Source organism: Somniosus microcephalus, chromosome 8 (assembly GCF_052327205.1).
Source record: "Somniosus microcephalus isolate GS21.2 chromosome 8, FLI_Smic_1.0, whole genome shotgun sequence".
Taxonomy (NCBI): Eukaryota; Metazoa; Chordata; class Chondrichthyes; order Squaliformes; family Somniosidae; genus Somniosus; species Somniosus microcephalus.
In genome coordinates, this window is record NC_140994.1 from 26785023 (window position 1) to 26805854 (window position 20832).

At 41.6% G+C, this 20832-nt stretch overlaps 1 protein-coding gene across 3 annotated transcripts in view; it reads right to left on the reverse strand.

The window, feature by feature from the left end:
* Positions 1-2022: 2022 nt before the first annotated feature.
* The window catches only part of LOC147113393 (uncharacterized), a 374107-nt gene continuing 355297 nt past the window's right edge, over positions 2023-20832 (reverse strand). For 2 of the 3 annotated variants that reach the window (XM_085994401.1, XM_085994400.1), the window contains 3 exons: positions 19485-19553; positions 17429-17522; positions 14841-16066 (listed from right to left, as the gene is read on the reverse strand). In XM_085994401.1, the coding sequence (XP_085850527.1) occupies positions 16027-16066; positions 17429-17522; positions 19485-19553 (203 nt within the window). In that variant the 3' untranslated portion in view covers positions 14841-16026. Of the gene's footprint in view, positions 2191-14840; positions 16067-17428; positions 17523-19484; positions 19554-20832 lie in introns of those variants that run through there. The other variant, XR_015079196.1, reaches the window with a different exon arrangement.

A 20832-nucleotide genomic window follows, 5' to 3' on the forward strand; every position in this document is an offset into this window, starting at 1 on the left:
AAAACATTAAATGAGTTGTTATTTCTGAGCTTCTCATTTCCACAGGTTTAACTTTATTCATGTATTTTTGTGCTGGGATCATTGTGCCTTGTAGTTTAATTCGTATTTTTGTCCCTCTTTAAGCAAACGTTTAACTCTAGAGGTGTGGAGTAGGAGCAGTGTAAGCAACGTGTATATAGTTAATACTAAAGATCTTCTAATCTTTTGGCAATACAAATCGAGCTACATGCCATTGGATTCTTGGCATCATTATATGTTAGCAGCTTTTAAAAAATAGTTTAAATATTTAATTAGAATGAGATATTGGAGGAAGTGCCAAAACAATGAAAAAAGGCACTTCTTTTTAGATTGTTGGGTATTGTACTCCATCAATTTTCTTTTTTTATTATGGAGAATTTTAATTTGAGCAACATTTTTTAAATTGTTACATAACTTTTTGCATTTCTCTGGATCACAAACAATATAAATTTGTAATCATATAAGCTTGAATACTCCGGCCCTTTCACATCCCACTATGATGGGCATTTTTATTTTATTTTATCAGCTTATTTTTGGATGGGTTCATGCCCCATTCTCGGACCTGAGCACATGATCTAGGCTGACACTTCAGTGCAGTACTGAGGGAGTGCTACATTGTCGGAGGCGCTGTCTTTCAGATGAGATGGTAAACTGAGGCCATTTTCGTGTGGTAGTAAACGATCCCATGGCACTATATGCAGTAGAGCAGGGAATTTTTGCGATGCCCTGGTCAAAATTCTTTCCGCAACTGACAACCCCAAACACAGATTAACTGGTCACTCATTTCATTTGTTGTTTGTGGCATAATAACAATGACTACACTTCAGAAGTAATTAATTGTTTGTGCAGCTCTGTGGAACCTCTTGAAGGCATCAAAATGTTATATCAGGCGGATTCCTTCTTTGTTCCTTTTGATAATTTCTTCAATAAGAATAAAATGTCAAGTGGAAGTCAGTCAAGATGTGGAGAAAGAGTATCAAGGAATATGGAGTTGGGGTGCAGATCAGCCATGATCTAATTGAGTGGCAGAGCATGCCCAAGGGGCAGAATGGCTTACTCCTGTTCCTCATGTTCCTATGTCATGTTCTTTAATTCTGTCATGACAGAGCTCATGGTCAGCAAATGAGATACAGAAGCACATAGATTACTCAGTTCTGTGCACAGAATCAAGAGTATTGAGGCACTCTCACAAGCAGATGAATTCTCAGTCAAAATAGTGTATTGATTAAATAACGGGGTATTAAAGTCACTGCAGTTATAAAGGTAAGACACTGATGGAGTATGGAAGTACAATCGTTGGCCCATCATCATAGCACAGAAAATGTTGCTATTACATTGGTATAGCATTTTGGAGCTGCCTTTTATTGTACCATTAGAATGGCAGAGCACAATTTTATATAGGTTGCCTACAATCACAGCTGTGCTATAAGTTAAGATAGGAAATGAAAGTTATGTGCTTCTCAGCGGAGAGATGGGATGAATCACCTTGGGTTGCCCTCTCGCATGTCTCAGTTGTCTATTTAAGAACTGCATTGAGTGAGGAGCAGTTTTCCTGCTCTACCTTCTCAGATGGCTTCACTCAGTAGAAACATGACCCAACCAGTTAAGTGAGCCCCTTCAGGAGGTTAGAGCTTTGATTTTCCATAGAGTTATGATTAGAGATATCTTTTTACACCCCCAGAAAATACAATGCTAAAACTAGTTAAGATCGGGATCTGAGGTCAATGGAGCTCGATATTCCGTCAATCTGAAGGATGTTTTCTTAATTTCTCATTGTATTGATTTTCAGTAAGCTAAGAGATGATTAACAACAGCAACAGATGTCACTTAGAGAAATAGTTATTATCCCTAATCAGCTCTGTATCTCCTCAAGAAGATAGAAAGGCAGTTCTATTTATCTTGAAGCAGATAATCTAGCTTGAATTTGTGAAGCTGAAAGGTCGAGCTTTCTGAGACGATGAGATTTATGATGTTTGTAACAGCAAGTCAAAAAGATACTGCCTGTATTAATGCCACAGGGTAGATTCCAGTCCACTACATCTGGTAATCCTGGGTTACCTGGGGTCCTTGTCAGAAATGGATGTCAAACCAAACTCCAGTATAGGGTTTATATAGTAGCTAAATCAGCTTTTCACGTGTTGATCCAAGTTACTTCTCATTAGAGAACCATCTCTGTGTGTGGAAAAGATCATTTTCAGAGAATAATAATTACAGAGCTTTGGTAGTAAACCTTTCTTAATTATTTCTTATATTCTAAGTGAATATAAATAGCTAACAATAACATCCATCTATTTTTCTTAGCCTTTTTTAATGTGATTTTCCTCAAACTTTAATATAGTTTGAAGAAAAGCAAGCATTTTCCTGCTTCACTGGACAACATTCTTCTCAACAAATACCAGCAAAAAACAGATTAACTAGTCATTCATCTCATTGCTGTCTGTGGGACGTTGCTAGTGGAGAATGGCTGCCTCCACTACCTGCATAATAATAATCATCGCACTCCAAAAATAATTCCCCATGTGAAACATTATGACCAAAGATAGCAGACTATGCACAGCAAAGGCTACTTTTTTCTTTCATTACATCAAATTAATGTTGTTTGCTATTTGAACATTCTGTAATTATTTTTATTGGCCCGTAATTTGCGGTCAGCGGCGAAGCAAAGGTGTTCGCCGCTGGCCCCGAAGTAATACACAGTATACACACAGTATCCCCACAGTGCAGATAGAGGCCATTTCGGCCCATCGAGCCTGCACCGACACATATCCCACCCTATCCCTGTAACCCCACGTATTTAATCCCCTAACATTAAGGGTCAATTTAACATAGCCAAATCAACCTAACCTGCACATCTTTGGACAGTGGGAGGAAACCGGAGCACCCGGAGGAAACCCACGCAGACACAGGGAGAATGTGCAAACTCCACACAGACATGATCTCATGATCTCTGTGGCGAGAAGTTCGCTTTTCCGACGTGTAACTGAAATCAGCGTAGTTTAGTGGGAGTTCCATAGCGCGAGCTGCTGTGACGTCAACGAGCTGTTTAAGCAACCAATCACAATGCAGAATTCTCAAAGACCAAGAACCAGGAAGTGAATAAGCTCCTGTGATTCTAACTTTTTAAAATGTTATAGAGAGTAAAACAAATATTGGGGCTCTTGCATGGGGAAAAGGTAAACCTTAAATAAAGATGAATAAACTTTTTATTAAAATATTTTTTTTAAGTTTCTTAAAAATTAAAATTTTTATTAAAATGGATAAATTTGACACTCCACAAAATTAAAATTCATTTTTCAGGGCCTTAACATTTGTTTAGCAGTCAATACGCTGTTAAAACCCCAGTTACACCTAATCCAAAAGGGTCTAACTTTTAATGGGGTATTTAATGGCGTAATTACTGCAGAAAAAAATCGAAGTTTATCATCAGTTTCACTGATTGCCAGCGGTGGGAGGGCCACAGCGCAGCCAGGGTCAGAGCAGTGAATGACTGACCGCAACTTCAGGATTTCCCCGCTAGGATGCGCATGCACTACATCCTGAAGTTGCGGTCAGTTTCAAAGGGGTAATAACAGCGAACGCGGTTTGTTCGCTGTTATTACCCACCGCAAATTCCGGACCAATATATTTTATCTGTTACACAGTAGTCCTAAATGTAAAGAAGCATATTTCCATTTAGATGTCAGCCAATGTTTTGCATTATAGTCTTTTTGTCATTATTATTACTTTAGATGGATTGACATTTGTAACGAAAGACAATAACCCCAAAAAGGTTGAAATAGCGTGTTATATGTCATGTCATTAAACTAATTACCACTCACAAAGTATTATAACCTTTGCATGCTGAAGTCACTGTTGCCAGAGGGTTGAAACAGTCCTATTAAGGAATTCGTGCTCAACTAGATACAGTGCATTTATTCGTGGGTGTGTATTGCAAAATATTACACCTTTTCTCACACTGTATTTCAGCAAAAGGAACAATAATCAGCAATTAAGCAAGGTGTTTAATTAGCTCTTATGTTTCAACTCAAAAACATTCAGCTGCATTTATGTCTTTTGCTCATTAAGAATTAATTATAAATGGCTATAGATTGTGTAGACTCGGTAGTTATTTCAATGGTTTCTGAGCTGTTAATGAACAGTTTGTATAAACAAATCTTTTCTGAAGTTGGTATCCAGTACTTCTATGGCATTCCTGAATTAGATATGCTGTAAATTTACAGAAGTACCAGATCTTCTCTCCTACCTAACACTGTCCCCTATGTATAACTTAATCTTCAACCACAGAAACAATGTAAAGGCTTTTCCGGCATGCACAAGCACAGACCCAGGATGCTGATGGTGCTCTGTCAGTTTTGTGCCATAAATGGATGAAAATTCTTTTACTAAAACCTCAAAACCATATTATGAATTGTGACCAGTAATAGCACGAGCTCTCAAACATCTTTCCCTCAGGTGCATTCGAAATCAGGTCCCCAGCTGTTTCTGTTTTGCTGACTGGGCGAATCAACATTATGCTTCCACCTCTGTTTAAACTGTTCTGCAAAGTTGCACGAACTGCATTTTCGAACTTGTTACTAAACAGAAGTGTCAATCAGTTTATATTCCTGTTTTAGGGCATATCAAAGAACCAGTTCAAACAGGCTAAAGTAAAACCTTTAATTATTGTTCTTCAAAGTTATTACAATTTGTAGCACAGCCATCGGCGTCAACATAAGTAGAGCATATAAAATCTACGATAGGCCACGGCCTACACTGGATCTTTCCATTTTTAAAAAGGACTTGCCTGATTTTTTCAAAGTATATTTTTTCCTCATGAAAAATCTCTATACATCACATGTATGTGAGAATGAAATAAAATCACAATTAGATAAGGAAATATTTTATTTATTTGAGCACTTGCGTCTTGATCGATAAGTCACTAGTTTATATCCCAGAGCCAGCAGCCTGCCATATCTTTGGTACATTTTGTCAGTCTGTGGCCAGGTGCGGGATAGAGGACTTGTCAACAATGAGGAGGGGTGGGTTTGGGGATAAGCGCTGAAAACATTCACCATAGTTCAAGCACATTTTATGTCGGGATTATGGAGCAGAATTAGCACAGGTCCCAGCAGAATGAGATCCCATGATTGTAAACAGCCCTTAGAGGAGGAAACAATGTGGAGTTTAAAAGAAAAAAAATGATAATCAAAACTTCAGCAGCTGACTTCCTCCAATGATCCTGTTGAACCAAACCACTGTTGGTTAGTCTTCTGATTCGAAGAGTTGATGCAATATATGTAGGTCAAGCTACTGACCAGGAATGGATAATCTGATTTATATTCACACTGCACGCTCGATGTGCCCAAGGACCAGCCTGATACACTCCCTCCCTCAAACAGCCTCCATCAATCTTAAAAATTCTGCACAGAACATTAATGATCAAGTGTTTCACAATTCTTCCAATTGTATGTACAAATTCACTTGGCCAGTTAGAATTATTGGAATATGCAATATCATATGCAGTATACCAAACAGGGTTACAGTCTGCACTATCTTTGAAGATACACAATGTGTTAATGAATAAACATATTATTATATAAAACTATAGATTAAGTGTACAGCAGTAGAACTCAAAGTGATTGCAATCAACTTCCAAATTCTCACAGTAAGAAATCATTAAAGAAAAAAAAGTTTGTCTTTTTCTTCTTAACACCAATAACTGATGGGGCAGCACTATAGTTGATATACAAAAAGCAAGACAATTTTAGAATGTGTGTGGATCAGTAGGAATGTAGATTTTATAAGGCAGATTGTTAGACAAAGAAAAAGACAGTGGGGGGGGGGGATTTTTACTTACCGACATGCTGGGAGCGAGGGGCTGGGAAGTGATCCAGTAGCATGCGGGAAACCCAGAACTCTGGCAGGTTTGCTGCCTGGAGGTCAGCCTGTTTGATAGGCTTGGCTTTCAGTTGGGCTGGGAGGACCCTGGAGGAGACCGCAGGACTAGGTAGGTCTGATCCCCGACCCCGGGTGAGGGGTCCGATATCCGGTCTGATCCCCAACCTGGGGTGGGGGGGCGGAGGTGGTTTGTATGGGTGGGGGGGGCGGTCTGATGCTTGGGGGGCTGGAAGGAAGCACTCCCACACCTCCTGGCCCACAAGGAGTGCCCCCCGAGGCTCTCCTCGCCTCGCTGAAGCTGCCTGGTTTTCGGAAGCCCAGGCATCCTGGCCGGCCACAGTAAAACCTGCAAAGCTGGTTAAATCCGAGGCTTCCAGCCAACTTATCATATTTAAAATGTCAACCCGCCTCCTGAGAACGGATTAGCTGCCCACACCTTGTCCCACCTCAGGTAAAACCTGGAGGTTGGCAGGTTGGAGCCAGCTTCCTGACACGCCTCGAATTTTTAGCCATTTAACCCCCCACCCACACCTACTCCCACCTGCTCGCCCATGTTAAAATCCCCCCCACTGGTTCTTCATGGGTTAATTCTTGTAGATTCTAAACAGACACAAAAATAAAAATGTACAAAATGCACCATAAATTAAAGGCTGACAGTATTAAAGAAGATTGATGCATTTTAAATGGCATTATCAGAGATTTTTGGCTTCGGGTAGAGCGCTATCCTTTCAGTTCTGGTTGCTGCACTTGAATCCAGGCCCTACCAATAGAATGAAAGTTTCCTTTCTTTGCTGAACGGAAAGTGATCATTTTCCCATTTTGTTCTCCTGGCAAGAAGCCTCATCCACCGAGAGTGCATATTGGAAACTCGTGAGGGGGCGCACAAGCTTGCAACTATTAATTTAAATGATCGGATGATTATGGCTGGGCCGTGCCTAGATTTTCAAACTGAGTTTCTGGTGGGGCAGGCTGGAAGTTTGAATTTAGAAAGCCAAGTGCCAAATATTAGAGGTTTGGCCAGTTTCAAGTTCCTGGCGTACAAAACTGTCCACAGAACAGTGCTGTTCACAGGACTGCCTACCGAGCAACGTTAAACATAATTTGATATCAATTCGTAATTTTGGTTAGAGAAGATCACAAGAATGGCTGGTTTAGGAAAGAAATGTGTCACACTGTTGCGTCGGGTTATTCTTCTGAGGTTAGGTTTAACGTGCAATGGGCCGTATTTTCCGATCGGAGGCTTCCTGCGTGCGGAGGCCTCTGATCTGGAAAAAATCTACGGACTTACCTGAGGGCTCCCGAGGTACGTATACTTCCGCTCCTGGGCCTCTCCAACTCAAAATGTGCAGGGCCCACGTATCCCAGAGGCGCAGGCGGTTCGCAAGCATCCCGGGGATCACGTGGTCCTTGGGGAGCTGATCAAAGAAGGGATAGACCTGTCAAATATATGAATGGAGATCACCCCAAAAACACAGTAAAACATTAAATACATATTAAAAAAAAATTTTTTTTAGAGTTGAAATTACAATAAATACTTTAAACAAAAATTTAATTTTTTGAAAAAAATAATTAAAAGTTTTTACAGGGCTAAAAATAAATTTACTTTTTTTTTTAAAAAGTATTTTTAAATGATAAATGAATGAAAAAAATGTTTTAAAGCTTTTTTTCAACTCTTATGCTGGTAAAAGCAGGCCTTACGCCTGCTTTTACTAGGCGTAAGATTTCTAAGGGTTTTCTGTGGGCGGAGGTTCTGCAGAAAGCGGAACTATCCACCCACAGAGGCCCTTCTCCAGGGCAGGCATCCAATCCGTCAAGAGCATTCCTGACAGATCGGAAATGCCGGTTTTCAGCACATGCGCTTGGCATGCCTGAAACTGGCATTTCTGATGTCCCTATGGGTGTGTACACAGCACGTACACACCTGTAGGGATCGGAATATACGGCCCATTGTCAGGGTAGTGTAGAGAGCCTTGTATCTAAGGTTGCATTTACACTATAACTGTAGCATTGGTGTAAAGGGTTTTTGGATTACTGCTGTTATGGTGTGAATGCAACTTGAATCTGCAGTCAAGCACCAACTTATAGGCCCAGATATTCCGATCGCAGGCCTCCTGCGGGCAGAGGTCTGCGATCTGGAAAAATCTGCGCCAAGACTGGAGGGCTCCCGGGAGGCGCAGAGTTCCAATCCTGGGCCTCTCCAAACTGCCGGTGTGCAGGGCCCACGTATCCCAGAGGCGCAGGTGGTTCGCAGCGTCCCTGGAATCACATGGGCCATGGGGAACCAATCAGAGAAGGGAATCTCTATTCATACATTTGACAGGAAGACCTGTCAAATATATGAATAGAGATCACCCCCAAAACATAGTAAAACTTAAAATAAATTTTTAAAAAATCACATTTTTAAAATGACTTTAAATTACAATAAATTAAGTATTTTAAACAAAAATGTTATTTTTTGAAAAAAATAATTAAAGTTTTTAATGGGGCTAAAAATAAACTTACCTTTCTTTAAAATATTTTTAAATGATAAATCGGTGGAAATTTAAAAAAAAAACTTTTTTCAACTCTTATCCTGGTACCCCTTACGCCTGCTTTTACTAGGCGCAAGAATGGTAAGTGTTTTCTGCGGATGGAGGGTCTCCAAAAAGCGGAACTCTCCGCCCACAGAGGCCCTGCTCCAGGGCAGCCGGAGGATCTGACAAGAGCTTTCTTGACAGATCGGAAATGCTGGTTTCCAGCGCATGCCTGAAACCAGCATTACCGATGTCCCTACGGGTGAGTACACAGCGTAGGGATCGGAATTTCTGCACCAGTATTGTGTGAAAACGCTGTAACTTGCATCATAATTGACCTGAGAGAGCTTGATGTCGACACTAGCTACAAAAATAGGCACATTTTCCATTCCCCATCACTGACATCTCTAACTTTAATGAGCTTCCAGTTTAGGCAACAGTTTTGCTCATCCCAAACCTCAGATTAACATCTTTTACCTGTTATCTTTGAGAGAGTATTTTCAGCAAGTTCAACCCATTTTCCGAACTCCAGGTTACTGGAAGTTACATTGAGATAGTCTGGGCTTTTTTCTTCCCTCCCATGTGGCAGCTGTCCTTCATTTGGCCAGGGCCATTCACACTTCATCTAGAGCCATCCTTTATTCCTTGTATATCTCTTAATGTCTCTTAATCTCTCCTGCTTTCTATCCTATCTCTGACCTTCCCTTTTGTTCTTTCATCCCCTCCCCCGCCTTTTCCCAGCTCTCACTTGCTTTAAAATCTATCCCTCTTCCTGCTTTTTTCCCAGTTCTGACGAAGGGTCTTTGACCTGAAACGTTGACTCCGTTTCTCTCTCCACGGATGCAGCCCTGGCCTGCTGAGTTTTTCCAGCGTTTTCTGTTGTTATTTGAGATAGTCAAAACTGATTTTGCTGCAATGTGTGCCTGCATGTGGATCTGTGAAGAAGCTGTAAGGTTGTTTTGGTGCTTTGTATGTAACCTCAGTCAAGTTGTAATAGGTTGAAAGGAAATGGTTTGTGGCCTGCATGCATATTTGTCCATTTACCTTGTCTAGGCAACTACAGGGTAGTCTTACCTTTGTCATTTTCCAGAACTGTGGAACTATTTTTGATAATCTCACCTCAATTCATAAAGACATTGGACTTGATTTGTTCAGACACCTGCTCCCACATAGTGCATATGGCCGACGGCCCCAACTAGGGCGGCCTTCCCTTCTTGGACTTGCTCTAGCTGTACCTCCAGTGCTGCAACCAAAAATGGAGCAGGACTCCTCCACTTTTCCTCTGTGCTGTTGATTGAAATGCCAAGAATTTCTGTCATAGATTTTGTGGCTGCCCAGCAGAAAATCACATTCCCTTAAATAGCAGTAGCCCTTTAAAAACTACTGCCACGAAGGGAATCTCATTATGAGTTAACCGAGTTGCCAGTGCCTGCCCCAATCATGGCCAGGCTCTATTGAATATATAATTAGGCTGACCTTGGAAGATCATGTGCAAACCAGTGAGTGCAATGCTCGCTGCAATCCAATCCTACTACAATACAGGCTGGGATCATGGGATTGGGATATCTGCCCAATATCACTAGGAAACACAGCACACTCAGAGAGATCAAGGAAATGGCATACTTATATGTTCTTTAGAACAATGAGCTTATCATCATTGCCAGGAAAGAGGCACATCACTCCCCCACTCGATCACAAAGGAAATTGGTCCATATTTCCTAAGCTGGCAGTAATTGAAACTTTTTTCCACCCCACCTAGATTAGTGTTCAGAAATTGCTTCAAGAGACCACCAGGGATAAAATTAATGTAAACAGTCACGTTTTATTTTGATATGGCTTCAGCCATGAACAGCAATCATCTATTTTGTCAATAATAACAGGAAATGGAAAATAATTATAAGTAACAAGGGGGGAAAAATTCAGTTGTTTGCGCCTCCCGTTAGCGCCTTAAGAGGGCGCCAATTGGGGCGCAAAGCAACTAGAGGCCGGGCGCGGCGATGTTTGCGCCGATCGCGAAATTAACTAGACATTTTGCGGCAGCGCTAAACACTACCGCCACGATCTCCTGCGCCGGCAGATTATGATGTCAGTCGAGTGCGCAATGCCCCGTTAACGCCCTGGACTGGATATTGAGTGGCGCCCCCTGCCTTACCACCTGCCGCTAGCAACGACAGGTTGAGGGGAGTATTATGCTGTCAGAAAGGGACTGGGGGAGCGCTATTTAAAGGCGACTGCTTCCTGCCTTTTTTTGCCGGTGACATTTTTGCACCACGCATTCTGAGAGAGAGACTGACTTCTGGAGAGATTCAACGCTGTGTGAAGGAGTTTTGGGTACTGAGCAGCACTTTGCAGGTTCATTTTGATTTGCCCTTCCTTGCTTCGCCAGCGCTCTGAGGTAGCGCCTCGCTCCTCGGCCTTTGCGCCTTAAGACAGGTGTGAAGCGCCTGATTTAGCGCTCCAATCACCTCCAGGGGCGATAAAAGCCAAGTTTGCTGTCGGAGGCGATAATTAGCGCCAGGCGCTAAACTTTGCGCACGGCCGATAATGGCGCCCCAAACGGGGCGATACTGAATTTTTCCCCCAAGATGTCCCTGCATAGATGCGTTATGGGCGGCACGCATACACAGGTTGAGATTTTGCTCCTTGTCATTCTCACAGGAGGTTGGTCTTCCCGTTCCCAAGGGGCAAGAAACAGCAAGGTTAAAGCAACCATCAGGCAAATTAACAAGTGCTAGAAACATCAGACAATTCAGAGGCTGAACACTGTGACCAGAGAGGAAGAGGTAAACATTTCCAAAGAGTGCCAGAGGCTCTGTACTTGCAGGTGTGTAATGCAACCTCTCTTACTAAACCGTGTGATGTATTAGAATAGATTAACATTTGGCTCTTAAATGACCACAATGCATTCACACATTGGAACTTACATATGGCTCATATCCTGAAACAAGTGGCAACTGAAATAATGTGGGTACACAGAGACGTTGAAACATTAAAGAATGATAATTTGTATATGCTGAAGCGCCTGGGTAGACAAAAACTAGTAATGACAGATCCATAATTACCAGTATGGGATAAATGTTCAGTTCAATAGTGTAAATCACTCAACACCTACACCCTGTGAAAGATTACAAATATCGACTCCCTCGAGCACTAGTTGGTCATGGGTTGCTGCTAAGGGTTGTTTTCTGAGCTTTAAAACTGTTGTTGGTAGCCAAAAATTATAATGAAAATGCTTGATAAATTTGACAGCCCACTAAGGTTGTGTACGTGAGAATGTGTGGGAGAGCGGATTTATAGTTCGTGAAACGAATACGGAAGGCAGTATTCAGACTGTCAGGCACAGAGAGATTCTAGAGGTTGATAATCCAAGTTGACGACACCAAGGCTATTTGGAAACAATTGTGGCCGTGACGGGTGATAGTTATCACTTGAGCATAACGTACTCTCTGTAAATCATTGTGCTAAATTACCACTGGTGGTAAGACATCATAAGCCAGTTGCCAAGATTCAAATATAGCCATCCCATTGAGCTCCTTTATGTAGTAATAAAATATGCTAATGTTGCAAATGAATGTGATATATGTTGCTAGCTCTAATACCTAAAAAAGGAATCCAGAAAGAGGCAATATTGGCAGCCATGATTCTCTCAAGCTGTGCTTTTCATTCTTGGCAAAAATCTTACCACACATAGATTGCTTTTTAGTAAATAGCTGGGTTGCTACAAAGGCCCAAAGTAAGGGTATGTGCATGGTAAAAGTGAACAGCGTCTGAGCTTCACTGAACTGCGTAAAATTGTTAGGAAAGTGCAACCTGAAGTGACTTCTTTCAAAAAAGATACATCACAAATCTCAACTAGGAAAAAGATATGCTGCTGAAAAATATGTCTAACTTTGCCAAAGCAACAGATTATACAGGAAAGTAAAACATTGACCTACTGTTACCAGGTATCTGGTGAATTTGCATTATAGTCCATGATTTCATGCAGTATACTAATCAGCAAAAGTAGTTTGAAAAGCACTGTGCATAAATATAAAATAAGCAGAATGACAAAACCTTTGTTTAAAAAAAACATGCACTCAGTGCTGTATATATCCGGCAACCTGCACTTGCTTTAACATCTTTTTCAAAATGGCATCTGTAGCCATCTGCCTCTAGTTCCATGTTATGCATGCAAGTAACTAACAGTTTAGTATATTCTGTTTTATTTGACTCCTCAGATAAGTTGCCATTTCCTACTCCACTCTTTTTGTTCCACAGCATGTTATCACTTCTGAGGTCACAGTGGAGGCACTGGGGGAAGCACAGATCCTCTGGCATAGGCAAGTCATTCTCAGCAGCCATGGAACAGTATCCACACCGTGACAAGAATCCACAGTTTGCTGTAGCTGGATCTTCTACAAGACGTGCAAAGTTTTGGGAGATTCTGTTCTGGCAGATGAGGGGACATGTCGGCCACAAGGTACAGATATTCCAATCTGACATCTCCAACAATGTCCATGTCAGTGTGTGATAGGAGATTGCAAGATGCATGATGATATGTAGTTATGTTGGATATTGTTTACTGAGCACGTAGGCAGTCATGTCAGTCTGCTCAGCCAGGGCAAGTGCAAAATGCATGTGCAAGCCTAAGTTTGAGGCCTGGGGTATTTCAATGCCCGGGCCTCATCTGCATGTCTGCCCAAAGCTGGCAGAACATGGCACAATTGGCAGCAGCAGTTCAGGTGGCACCAAAGGAAGGCAATAGGTCACGTGATGGAGTTTTGGGAGGGTCTTGCAGGGGGTCTGGAGCAGGGGAGGCTGCTACTTTCCTTGTGGGTCCCGGAGGAGGACCCCTTCTCCCCTAGTCCCACAGGGAAAGATTTCCACTACCTTGGACCTCATGACAGCTGCTGACTGGCCTTCATCTGAAGGGATAGCCACAGCAAATTTCCCCACTCAGGACCAGGCTGAAGTGCAATCAGGGTCCCATTGATGTAATAAGAACCCAATTTGCATAAATTAATGAGGCTGTCTGCCTACTTCCAGCAGGCGCCTCAACCACCTAACTAAAGTGAGCAGTTAAAATGGTTGACATGAATCAGTCATTCATGAAAGAAAGACTTATGAAATAATAGAGCGGCCTGCGGGTGGCGCTGTCCAAGGAGAGTATAAATACTCTGGCACGGGCCCCGCTTGTGTAGGACATTCTTAACGGGAACTAGTGAAGGACACAACTAGACCACCATGTTGTAAAACAGTTGATTAAAGCTTTGTTTAACACTTAAACCAAGTGCCTAGTAGTTTTCTTACGGCAATGGTGGCCAGCGGGATTCCAGCAGGAACAAGGCGGTGAGGCTGAATGCTCAATTTTAAAATCCACCTCCCACCCCCTCCCCTCCCTGGTAGGAGTTAAAGTGCCGCTTGGTGTCTCTGTTAAAATAACAGACGGAGGAAAGTAATGCTCGGTAGTTCAGTTGTGAGATTTGGCTGAATTCGAGGGCTGGATCACATCAGAATTGGGCTGGCGGGCTGCGGCCAGACATTGAGCACCCCGGGCAGCCCGCCAGCTCAGAGCTGCCACAATATTAGGTGACCCAGGCAAGCCCTGGGCTGCAAGAAGGTAGGTCGGAGCGGAGGGGGGGAGGAGCGGCGGGGGAGGAGCGGAGGGGGAGGGGGAGTCCCTAATCTCTGAAGGGGGGGGTGGGAAGCTGGAGAGGCAGCGGCACAGGCTGATTTTGTGGAGCCTGGAGGAACATTCCTGCTTGTGGCCCCGCAACAATGAAGCGGGACTTACCTTTGGCCAGGCTGCCAGCTATTACTGGTGGGAGTGTGAACGGCACCCACGCTCCACCCAGTTCAGGCCAAAAATGACAATCGGGCTCCTATGTACGTCGTAGGACCCCAATTAGCATTTTGAATGGGCCTACCGCCCGACTCCGGGGGGGCCGCACCAGCCGGCTCGCGGTAGGCCCGAGGGGGAACATTACTATGGCCACAGTGACATTGGCAATGGGGCGGCAGGTCATTGATAACCATCTCCGCTGGGCAGGAGGCCTGAAAATTCAGCCCGCAGTCTGTGAAAAGAAATGCCTTTTGTAAACTGTACGCATGTTTTGGAGATGGCTGCTTTTACAGACATACCTCATCCAACTGTCTGGGCTGCATCTCCCTCTCAGGCTGACATAGCTTTTAAAATAAAGCCTCGCTGGAACATTGGGATAACCTATAATTATCAGAGCTTTCAACATAAAGGTGGGTAAATGGATCTCAAAATAATGTTATACATTGGCAGATAGGTTTGATCTTCAGTCTAATTTGGTTTAAGTGACCTTTTGAAATGACATTTCATTTATCAGAAAGAGTATATTTAATTTTCATTAGAATGAAAAATGTTAATCATGTCATAGTTTGTCCTATTCACACTGAATACTAAATATTGTGGCTGGTAGGGCATTCAGCGGATGCAGATATTTATTTAGAGATCCTTATAAATCAGTGTTAATACAGAAATGATTGAGAATGGAAGACTTGAATTGCTTTAGTCTTCTGAGGTATAGTGATTACTTAATTATTAATTAAGAGTCAATTACATCAGTAGTTCTTCATAGAAAAGATATATACAGTCAAAGCTTCTTAAAATCTGAAGAAAAACTTGATATTAAACAGGATTTCATCTTAACAAAACTCTGCTTTTCTACATATAACTAAAATCATTATTTATCAGCGCCGTCACTGAATATGGAAAATTATCTTTAATCATAAATAAAACATTAGCAAAATGATTAGATATATTTAAGTGGGGCTGTTTATTATCAGCAACGCTAACAAGTTGGGCTGTCAACTGACAGACCCAATGTCAAATCCCAAGGGATCTATAGTCAACTTACTTGGACTTCCGGTGGGGCAGAGTTTACCAGTATCAGCAGAGAATGGAAGGCTTGAATTTACGCTCTTGTTATACAGTCCCCACCACTTATAGCAGGCCTGTCGGTGTTAACGCGATTTACCCGTTATAAACGGTGGATGGTAAAACCAATCTCCGCTGCTGTGAACCCCACCGGGCTCTCCTGGTCACTAAAATACCGATTGCTGTCGGAAGGAGCAACGGAAAACGAGAGGTTGTCCGCAGAGAGAGAATCGCGGGAGAGACACACGGCAGCGCTAATGCTTCCTGGAGTCCTAATCGGGGATAAAAACTGAACATCGCACATCGTTAATACTGTACAGGGGGTTAGCGAGGTGGGAAGGACTGCCCGAAAGCCGCCTAGTATGTTATTAGCAGTGCCTGTGTAATTAACTCTTATGGTAATGGAAAATGGTTAGCGCTATTTGCTCGATATAGGCGGCTGTCCTTGTTAAGCGTGGAAGGTGTAAGTGGTGGAGAATTGCACCCGGACTTTGTGTTGATTTACGTCACCAGTGGCATAAATTTGACACAAAAATCTCACTGTAAAGCAACTGAATTCTATCCCTCTGTTTACATGATGAGGAAATAAAGGCCAAAGTATTTGTTGGGTATATACGTTTCAAAATACATGTATTTTCATAAGTAGAATCCAGAAGTGCTGATTTTGTAAATTCTAATCCTTCCTGAAGTTAGTAGATTGAACCATTTGACCAGCGCAGAGTCCTCTTTCTGTTAGATTGTGTTGGCATATGCCAATTGTATCTTCTTCCTCCTAAAATAAAATTAAAAAGTTAAACTGTCTTCCACAAATGTGTTTATTTGTATTTTAGATTTAAATTATAGAGCAGATGGTGTCTTTGATTGATCAAAGTCGTTTGTTTGTCTGAATGTGGTGTTCATGATGTTTGGATTTCTGAAGACAGAAACATATTTTCCTGCTATAGAATATGAATCCAGTCCTAATCTACACTTGCATAATATATTTTAATTGTATATAGCATTATCAGTTGTATGTTTCAACGTAACATTGTTAAGTTCATCTGATTATTTTACTTCAAAAGAATTAAGAGGGTTAAAAGCTTGTATTTTAAACTGCTCAGGTGTTTGTTTGGAATTTAACTTTTTGCTACATTGCAATATGCTGATACCAAAACAGGTACAAAAAGAAATTATGAAGTTTCTTTAGGTGTCAGTCTTGCAAAGGGCAACTTGACCCATTATGGACTTGCTGAATTTTTGTGTTTCCGTTCACTATTTAATTGTAAATAAATATATTAGCTGTAAAAATTCAGACCCGTGTTTAATATCTACCAACTTAAAAGAGTGGTGGTGTAGCAGATGACAATGTTTAACCCAGCAAACAAATTACTACAAGTAGGATGAATATTAATCCTCAGCATTGGCAAGGGTACAATATCAGAAAAGTAGATTTCTGAACTGTAGGGGGCAAGAAAATGGTTCTAAAAAATATCTATAAACAGTAAAACTTTGTTTTCTGAAAAACTATTTACAGATTTCCCACCTTCATGTAATTAGATTTTAAATGTAGAAAAAAAAATTGTCAGTGAATATTTGCTCTCAGGAATTGATGAGGTGAGGGCTGCTTTTGAATGCTTTCAGATGTGAAAGAAATCTATGCTCTAATTACAAAGGTATTGGTTGTGCTACCAGTGCCTTCCATCAAGTCCACACACCTCCGATTCTACCACTAATAATATGCCAAGTAAAAACTGATCAATAAAAAAACATCTGATTTAAAATAAAGTGGCACTCATGCTACTCTAGCAGGGCCACGATGCTTTTAGCGGTTTGAACAGATTGCAACTCTGTTACACACACCCACTTACAACCTAGCTCCACTTGCCTGGCAGTTGGTGGTACAGCTACAGATGTGATGGGCTCACCCATCCAATTGTGACTCGAACGAACCTAGAGCAAGGGTGGAGGGAGGCCATGCTGGGTGGATGAGAAAAGTAACTGACTATTTAACATTAAGCTTTGTTATGATTTTGTCATTGACAACATAATTTGCATTTTCTCTGCATTAACTTAGGTCCATAATAATCTTAACTACTGAGATAGGGACTTAATTATAATACTTGCTGCTATGTCACAGTTTAAAAAAATACTCTACCTGGCCATGTTATTGGCCAGTAGTTTCAACCTGGACATGGTAATGAGCTGTCCATCTTCTGGTACAACCTCTTTGATTGACTCCAAGGATCGCTCTACAGGGAGAAAGAGAGAGTACTGGTTCTACAATTTGCCACAATATATGGAAGTGACTTACAACAAAGAATTGCTAGTATTAATTGTTATCAACATTAGATAAGAATTTAAGCCATCTGACAAATATTTAAAATCGATGAAACTATGTAATTCTACTGCTTAAAAATCCATTTGCAACTCTACTGCTTAAAGTTGGAGTGAGGGAAGGGAAAGATAAGCAAGGGGGTGGGGGGAAAATACTTACCAGAAGCCAGTACCACAGTCCATGAAACTATTCTATCGTCCAATCTGTTTGAAATCACTGAATAACATTCTACTACAGGGGTGAATAGGGGAAAGCCTGACTCAAGATGGTGAACAATCCAGTTTTAGTACACCCTCCATGAACTCTGACAGCTCTTTTCCAACCACAGGTCGTCAGAAGTTTGGTCAGTGATATATATCTTGAAATAGTACTATTTCATTGAGAAAGCTCAGCATTGAATGAAGGCTAGAAATGCATAAATAGTCATTGGTAATGCTATGTTAATATATATTTAATTATTGAAATGCTTTATTATGCACATTGGTTTTAGCCTTTAGATCTATTCTCCTTCCACCCCCCCCCCCCCCCATATACACAGATTGACTAAATTAATTACAGTGTAAATCAGCGTACAACATAACATGAGAAATGTGGTATCACTTTAAAGATTTTTCTCCTACCCGCACAGTGAGCACCAAAACTAAGAAACAACACAAAGCAAAAGGCAACATGCGTTATCAAACTCAAAGCGGTTTAAGAATGGTGGTAAACTGTTCTGTTTTTCTTAGGCAATTGGTGTCAAGAATTCCTCTCTGGGCTGACAGTAAATCTCAGAGAAAATAAGGGCATTATGGCGAGTCTATACAAGAAATTAAAGTACCATGTGAAATCCCAATGACAAGTCAGGAATATCACAGCCTATCCTAGTGAGAAAGTGTGGCAGTGAGTCTCTGTGACCTACAAGCACATGGTGGTGAATCACTTTTGCAAATGGGAGTACTATGACAGATTGTTATGAAAACTAAAAGCAAGTTAACTGGCATTAACTCTACATGCATTAACTCTACATGCATAGAGCCTGTGTAAACCATAAGTATCACACTCACATCATAATGAATCTGGAGCGGGATCCCTGAATGATATTTTTACTTCCGTCTAGTCCGGCTGGGCTCAGGCCAAATGTAGTGCTCCAGCTGAGATCAGCACACACCGCAGAGCAATGCACATGTTATTTTACAACCGGACAACCTTCAGGCCAGTGTAACGTTCCCATTACAGTCATTGCCTTACGGTTGCTTACGTGTTACTGTCTCTTTGTAGTATTTCTAAACTATACTATAAAAATTGATTCTGTTTGAACAGTCTAGTTTCTTTTTGCCATTAAGATGAAATACTGGGTGAAATCTGGCATTTATTTATAATTTTCTTTTAGTTTGAGAATGCAGTCTATGGTTTCTCAGAACGACTTCTGTGCTGTTCTCTTTGCTCACTGTAACTTACCAAGGGTATTCTCATTTCCTATTACTTAATGACTTGGCTAGAAAGTGCACATGGGTGACAGTAGTTTGGTGGTGGTGCCCTTTGTGGTTAAATAGCTTGCTGATTATTAAAGTCACATGAAGAATTTTGAGATACTGGATGGCTGTCAGCACCTGTGAAATTGTACCTCAATAAGCCTCTGGTAATTTTGACTTTCGGTGATGATGTAAAATGGACACTATCTATTCAGCCGCCAATTATACATCTCTCCAGTTTTCATTTCCGTTTTGGAGAGATGCGTAATGGGCTGAATCGGTATCGACCGTTTTACGCTATCGTCCAGAGTCAAAATTCCCCCCAATAACTTCTGGAGAGGAGGGGAGAAAGTTGAAAATTAAAATGCATATGACACTATAATGTCTTCTACATGCCGAAGGTAAACTGCTCCTTCTCTTACCTGGTATAGTCTGTAGATGTTCTTGATGCAGATGTACTTGCTGTAGCAGTATCACGTACGCTGTAATCTCTGGTAAGCCATTGTTAAGAAAATTAAATGTACACTGACAAAAAGAATACTAGCGTGCTTCCATGTTAAATATGTGCTTAAAAAAGGAAGCCACTGGACTGATGCAAGTTATTCTTGGTCATGTATGCATGGTCATCAAAGTGAGGCACAAGGGAAGCCCATTAGCTGCCTCTTGTGAAAGTAATGACCACATCTGAAGTCTTGATGTGTGCCTGTTGCTATCTCCAGGGCCTCTCCAGCCTTACTGTGCTAGATCCGGTGACGGGTTCCACCTAAAATACTCTTATCTTTCTCTTTCAGACAATCACTGACCCGCTGTGCATTTTCAGCATTTCCAAATTTTTACTTCAGCTTTCCAACACTTGAAGCTTGCGTTTGATCTCTAAAATTGAAGTACAGTTTTGCTTTCATGCACAATCCTACGGTACCAAATGTGAGTGGCTTAGCTTTACCTAGCCTGTACTGTAAATACCAACTCCATAAATGTATTCCCTACCGCACACTTACAATGGCCCCCATTTCCCGGGGTCTATGACCGCGTACGCACAGCGTAGGCAGTTGTAAGTGCCCCGCAAGTTCCGGGTTTCCGCGTGCGATGCGCATGTGTGAAAACCCAGAACTTGCAATCTGTCAAGATTCTGCTCGACAGATCGTACGAATCCACAGGAAATGGACATTCACGGTGCAGGGTTGGGCTATCTGCCCATCTACTGCCCACAAAACCCTCACGCCTGGTAAAAGCAGGCGTAGGGCCTTCTTTTACCAGCTTCAGGGTTTAAATAAATATTAAAAAAAACATTAAAAAAAAGAGTTAAGCATACAAAAACCTTTAAAATTTGTTTAGGTTATTTTTGGCCCCTTGAAAAATGTTTACATTTATTTTTCAAAAAATTAAACTTTTGTTTTAAATGTTGAATTAAATTGTATTTTAATTAATTCTGACCATGTGATGATTTATTTTTATTTCAGTGTTGTTAAAATCTATTTTTTAGGGGATTTCTATTATGCTTATGGGGAGTCCGTACCTAGATGGAATCCCCCTTTGTGATTGGTTGGGCTGGCCTATGTGATCCCAGGGACGCTTGCGAACTGCCTGCGCCCCGGGACACACGGGCCTTTATGCAGGCGTACGCCCGCAGGCCCAGGACCGCGAGACTTCGAAGGTGCGGAGGCACCAGGTAGGTGCGGAGTTTACTTGTGGTTCGGAGGCAGTTGTCTGCAAGAAGCCTCCAACCACAATTTCCAGCCCATTGTTTCCATTTACAACACTGTAATCCTT